The sequence below is a fragment of the Physcomitrium patens genome, chromosome 14 (genome assembly GCF_059467195.1).
Source record: "Physcomitrium patens ecotype Gransden chromosome 14, ASM5946719v1, whole genome shotgun sequence".
Classification (NCBI taxonomy): Eukaryota; Viridiplantae; Streptophyta; class Bryopsida; order Funariales; family Funariaceae; genus Physcomitrium; species Physcomitrium patens.
Window position 1 is genome coordinate 7,639,096 of NC_143423.1, and position 6,522 is coordinate 7,645,617.

Genomic DNA, 6,522 nt, shown 5'->3' on the forward strand with positions numbered 1-6,522 from the left:
CGCGACACTAGCGGCTAGGAGTCTTGGGGAGGGAGAACGACGGTTACGGACGGCGTCTGGTGGTAGACGGGGTGGTTAGCGACAAATTGGACTTCCGTCGGTCCTGATGGAAGGGAAGGGGGCGCACAGTCAGTCAGTCTATTCTCCCCACCACCGCTGTCTCCGCGCGTGTACATGACGAGAGAGATTGTTCCACCACTCGCCACACCACAATCCTCTCTGCCAGGTTGTTGTCGTCTTGTTCTATGCTCTATCTATCCCTTTGCAGCGTCGTCGAATATCGCCAGCACAAGAGAGAGGAACCAGGGGTTTTGAGCCATTCTGTGCTTGCTTTGGCATGTTGTGTAGCCATACGTTGTGAACCTTTGGGGAAAGTTATCGTGGTTGAAGGAGTTTGAAGAGGGTTCTGGAAGTTTCTCGAAGGTGTCGGGTCTGACTATGTGTCCCTGTTTATAGCTATCCTTGTTAATTGACGAGAGTGCGAGTTTTGGTTGGAGATATGTTTGTTTTTGGAAGTCGAAGAGTGAGAGGAGGAGTCGGCGGTTGAATGTTTGGTAGGAGTTTGTCGTAGCTAAAGTGGATATAGGCGTGCAAGTTGCGTGCTTGTTTCGGTTGTCGCTGCTTGCATTCTTTGTTGGCCTTGGTTTAGAGGAAATTTGAGCCGATGCGTGTTTCGCCTACTGGCCGCGATTGTTGCTTGAATTAGAATCAATCTCCTGGTTCCGAGTTTGTTATTGGATTTCTGTGCCATTGAGTACACGAATACAGTTTAGGCCACTTTTGTTTTTTTAAGAGCTTACCGGGTGGCTACGTCCTTATTCTGGCAGCGATAGCAGTCCTCTTTCGATTAGTGCTACTTAAGGTTGGTTGGTTTGTTGGCGAAATTCTTCCCGCTCTAAATAGCTTCGTGAGCAATATTAGATTTGCAATCGATCTTGGTGTAGCTTGCGGGAAGCGTGTGGTTTCTGGATACAGCCATTGCCGAACAAGTCGATCTTCTTTGCTTGAGATTGAGACATGGAACCTTGTTGCCAGCGCTGGTGATGTCGCATGTGTGCATCAGAACATTGACTGAGGTGTGCATTTGGATAGGTTGATCAATTCTGGGGGTTCGCTAGACTGAACCTGAGTAAGATTCTTAAGTGTCGAAGGAAAATTAGTTTTACTTTCGTTGTATCGCAAGTCTGGTGTGGAAGTGTCTTCAAATTCGGGCCGGAGTTTCCCAACAGTAGGCGGAGGATAACAGGTGGCATCCATGGTTGGTCCAGTCTCGCCGAGGGTTACTAGTAATGAGGTTTTACATCAAGACGATCACCATGGCGAGGAGCGCCGATTGCAAGCCCATTCTGGAGGAACAAATCTACACAGCTCGCATTCGAGACAACAACACCCTAAGCAGTATTCTGTAGTCGAGTCCGAAAATCGAATCGGACATAAAAATACGAAGAAAACAAATCAAAGAATGTCAGGAGTGTCAGACATGAATGGAAGAATGAATCCGCCGTCTGCGGCCTCTTCCTCTGGTCGTTCCTATGCCCCATCTAACCTCGATCGTTTCCTCGAGGTTACGACTCCCCGAGTGAGGACTCAGTATCTTCCAAAGGTATTCTTCTCTTGTACAGCTCTTGCTCTTCCATCGCAACTCACTCTGAGCACATAACTCAAGATTTTAGTTTTATGTGTACAATTGAAGCTGAAGTTGCGGAGATAGTATATAAAAGTGATTTTATTTTGCTTGAAACATGGATGTGTGCGTACAGGGTGCAGCCCCTACGTTATGAGCTCTCAGATAGTTTGCTTTGCATGGCTAATGTTGATGGTTTGTCTTTTGTTGATCCTTCAGTGCTTATTGTCAACTCCCTTGTTGTAACGATCTTTTCTCTTGTAATGAGCGTGATTGGCTCTCGAAGGGCTGTAGCCGTTTCCTTAGAAGTCGACGATTTCCGCTTCGGATCCTTTTAGTTTTGCAATGGAAGCAAGGCGTTTTGTATTATGCCTCTAACACATTTTATTCTTTTGATGATCCTCAGTCTTGCTTGCTGTATTCCTCTCAAAAGAGGTGTGCCAACCCTGAGGAGACACTTTATTTCAACCTGGGAGATCTGTGGGACTCTTTCGATGAATGGAGCGCATATGGGGCTGGTGTGCCTTTGGTGTTGAATGGTGACGAGAGCGTTGTCCAGTATTATGTGCCTTACCTGTCTGCTCTTCAGCTATACACGCGGCCGGACTGGCCTGACAGATTCAGGTGCTTGTCATAGAGCATCTCGATCGTTAGAAAGATGTGTAAAATTCATCCGTGCTTTTGCGAAAATTAGGTTGCGGGTTTTTGTGTCGATGTGGTTGAACGGTCTGTTCCCACGGATATTTTCTTTTAGGCCTTATGATTCCCTACGACTATGACAGAAATCGTAAGTGTTGGTATGCGTCTTCAAAAGCGTGTTCGTTTTACAAGTGAAGTTCAAGTGGGCATGTGATTTATTTCAGTTTTTGTTTGTCAATAATTTGTAGCTACTATTGTTCTGTTCAGGAATGGAGGCGCTGAATCTGATGTGAGCAGTGAAGCAAGTTCAGATAGCGAAGTAGATGGATCACGGCCAATTCGGCGTAGTCCTTCAGTAAACAGTTCCAGGTTGGAATGTGCGTCTTTTAGAGACGATAACAATGAAGAAGTTGAGGTCTGGTCTTATTTTGAGACCATTTCGCCTTATAGCCGGGTTCCTCTTATTGACAAGGTACACTCACTCACTCTCTCTCTCTCTCTCTCTCTCTCTCTCTCTCTCTCTCCCCCCCCCTCAAACCTCAAGAATTTATAATCGCAAATTGACACCAGTTTACTGTACGTGCGATTGCGTGTCGATCAGAGTACTGTTGTGTAATGTGTGACGATTACCTTGTATATGTTTTATTTTGCTGTGGGCTATTGGACGAAGGCTGCTATGGAATTGATGATTGGTTCTCACTTATGAAAGGGTTGATCCATGTAGTTATCAAGTCGTGACTTCATTATGAGAAACTGTAATTACTCAGAGTTTATTTATCGATTTAATGCAGATTGCGGATCTGTCACGAGGTTTCGAGCCTGGGCAGGACCCTTTACGTTCACTGCGTAGCTTGGACCTTTTACCGAACAGTTGGTTTTCGGTGGCTTGGTATCCCATCTACCGGATACCGACTGGACCTACTCTACGGGATTTAGATGCTTGCTTCCTCACATTTCATCCCCTGTCTAAACCTCTTAAAGCTGAAGGTAATATTCAAACCTCTCCCTCCTTCCCTCCCTTTACCTCTCAATCTTCGTTTGCTTCTCTATTTTTCTGGTTATCTGACTCTTTTTTTATGGAATGTTTGTTTTTGCAGCCACTTTCATGAGCCCATCTTGTTGCAGGGATGTATGTGTAACTCAAACAGTGCCCCCCTTAGAACCTCAACCGCTTCGTGCGTTTGGACTCGCCTCGTACAAGCTTAGAGGTGCCGTTTGGGCTTCTAATCCGGAGAGGCGACAAGTTGTGACGCTACAGAAGTCTGCTGACGATCATCTCAAGCATTTGCGCGTTCAACATTTGCATTCGGACTTCAATTATTTCACCTCTCGCAGCACTCCAACCCGTCGTTGAGTCGTAACAGTGGGCTGTAACATTAATATGTATCTATCTCCCTTTCCACCATGGTCAGATAATGACTGCGAGACTAGAGTATTCATATCAAATTGACTGATTACAATCTTTCGAACTTTTGCTGAAGTTACAAAGCCAGCTTGTGTAAGTTAAAAGTTGCACTCTGCGCTTGTTTTTTTTGAATAGTCCACTATAGCTATAGTTTCAGTTTTTTCGCTTATCTGAAACCAAAAAAGTAAAAAACAGAAAATGAGAAAATTTTGATTTTGAGTGATTGCACTTCATTCGAGCTTTTTAGAGTAGGTTAGAGGCAAAGTTTTTTGTAGCCTCTTGCAGGCTTTTGCTGTAGACAGAGTTTAGGGACATCAATATCCATCTCATCTGGACGCCATTGATGATGCGCAATTTTATGTTTAGTGTTAGTTGAAGTGCTAATCTGTAGCCGGGGAAGAGAAAATACTTGTACAAGTTTCTTCTCATATCCCCACCCTGTAGCACCATTTGGGACTTTCTTTATGTAGTTAGTAGACGGTATTTGAACTTTTTTTTCTTCCTTTTTGTTCCTTTCCGAATCCAAGTCCTGCAGACGCTTGGAAATTTTCAATATTTCGTTTGCTGTAAATGTTTTGAAAATATAAATATGTTAAATACACATATGGGTTGGTATTCCTGAATCATTCCAGTGTCAAACCAAATGCTTGAATTTTCCACACTATGAACAGAGTTGCTTTTACCCTTGGAATAATTACACAAGCTTTTTGGATGAACTGTGATGCCGGTCTTGGTAATGAAGCTGAACAGAGCATCGCATTTCTATACGCATGTCCACCTTGGTAATATTTGTCTTAAGAGACAGTCCATTGTTCACAACCTCGACAGCTACCTTCATCCCTGGTTCTATCTGGACTTGCCGCCAGTAGCATACTATAGAAGGAACAGAAATTGCCGTTCGACAACTGTTCACTGACAGCTGCACCACGTGAGCACCACGCGGCTTACAGGAAGAGCCACTAGAACTTGCTCACAAAAAATGTATATATATATATATATTATATATATAAAGGGGTTACTGCACAGTAGGCCAGCTCCTTGACTACTGGAAGGTTCTCCGGCGAGAGATATTGACGTGAACTGCAGCATTAGTCACAATGTTTGGCATATAGGATCATATTCCCAGAAGATGCTATTTTCGATTCCGTTTTCGATGCCCATCGATTCCTCATCCTCCCAGACTCTCCTCAGCTACAGTTCTCTTGGAAACAACGAAATGGCTGCTACGTTAGGCCATTCTGTGCCACCCTTTGCGGCCACTTTCAATGTAACTGTAAATCCACCTGTAAAGCAATTTTTCCAACTGTGAAATATATAGCAGACAAATAGTCCTAGATGTCAACTGCTGGTTGTTGTGAGCATCGTGACGTGACTTGGTGACAGATGTTTGGCGATGTGGGTCTCGGCAAGACTCTCTTCTGTGCTTGTAGATGGGGAAGATATTTCAGAAAAACTCGCTGACAATTGCTGGACTATGTCGTAATGCACCTCACCTATACTTACTTCCCTGGTGTGTAGACTTTCTTTATGATTCTCTGAAATTGCACTCTCTTACATTTGTTTTTATCTTGTTTCTTTTTCTTTTATCTTTTTTTGTAAATTCAATGCATCGCAGACTTGAATTCCTCTTGTTCAGGGAAATGATTGCCGGATTTCTTGGGCCTGAGTCAGTGATTGTGAGTTGTTAAGCGTAATTCTGCAACCTGACTAATTTTAAGTGGTGGTTGGCAGTACCACGAGCATGATCTGAAATGACCTTGAAGAAAGTCGAACTTTTCAGTTTGTTTTAAAATAAAGAAAGATAGATCGGAACCGCTCTTTTTACGCACAGTTTTATCTCCCACCAAATGATTAAAATCCATCAACGTGTTTTTCGTTTTTATTTTGGAACACCAGTGAAAGTGGAGTCTCAAAATTTTAGTACATTAGAAATGTTGCACTCTTCGTGTTTACTGAGACTTTGGAATATGGAGCACGACGTGCACGTTTCCACTCGCACAACTTCAAGTGTCTAGGATTGACAACACTTTTACAAAAATATAATGTTACGAGTGAAACAATTGTGCAGACTAAGATGGGAGATGCCCCATTAGTGTGTGGCTATGGCTATGGCTAAGTCACCCAGAGTTGGAAAAAATGAAAGTTTAATGACTAAGTCTAGTTGGAAACTAAGTACTCACACCAGACTGTGTCTAGTTGGAAACTAATTTATGGTTGTACCTGTAAGTTATAAAACCCTAATAAAAACAATTCACGTGCACCCGTTCCTTCATTTAGAAGTATTACTGTTACTGAGAGAAATATGGTAAACCAGTCTTGCACACACTAACACGATGCATCATAAAACAAGACATGATTAAGAGATCATAGTCAAATTTGGAACATGAAACCACATAATCGACTTGCAAACAGAGTTTGGGCCACCTGTGAATCGAGTGCAGTTCTCTTTTCAGTCTCTTTGCAGCCAAGTTAAGACCATAAGGAGAAACTGTGTTCTTTTCAATGCTGGGCTAGATTTCGTGTCACAATATCATGATAGTTTCCCCCTTCATGTACATATTTGGCTTCTCTGAGAGCAGTCCCACTCGTCCCTTGGTGAAAGCACCACCCACATTTGAGCACGTTTTAGGGTTTTGATATTTTGGTAGAAGATGGCAGCACGGCAGCATCAAAATTAAGCTGCCTACAAAGACTAACTTATCATTCTGTGAGTAACATCGAACGGAACCCACGATGCGGAAGCTAAGTATGCCGATTTGTCGAATCAATCTCACATGCCCCCTCTGATCGACAACTCCTCACCAAACTTCTGCGGCAAGTACGCTGGGCACAGAAGATCGCCGCAGAGCATCAA

The 6,522-nt window shown here is 43.4% G+C and overlaps 1 protein-coding gene and 1 long non-coding RNA gene across 2 annotated transcripts; both read left to right on the plus strand.

Moving 5' to 3' along the window:
• The first annotated feature begins 217 nt into the window (after window positions 1–217).
• LOC112291270 (uncharacterized) lies at window positions 218–4,294 on the plus strand. Its single transcript, XM_024538441.3, has 5 exons — window positions 218–1,603; window positions 2,031–2,248; window positions 2,531–2,735; window positions 3,055–3,250; window positions 3,361–4,294. Exons 1-5 carry the CDS (start codon window positions 1,256–1,258, stop codon window positions 3,615–3,617), a joined length of 1,224 nt encoding a protein of 407 aa, XP_024394209.1. The 5' UTR covers window positions 218–1,255; the 3' UTR covers window positions 3,618–4,294.
• Window positions 4,295–5,024: 730 nt separating this feature from the next.
• On the plus strand, window positions 5,025–5,957 carry LOC149987831 (uncharacterized). Its single transcript, XR_016506307.1, has 2 exons — window positions 5,025–5,147; window positions 5,400–5,957. It is a non-coding gene; the product is annotated as an uncharacterized LOC149987831 (long non-coding RNA).
• Window positions 5,958–6,522: the final 565 nt, after the last annotated feature.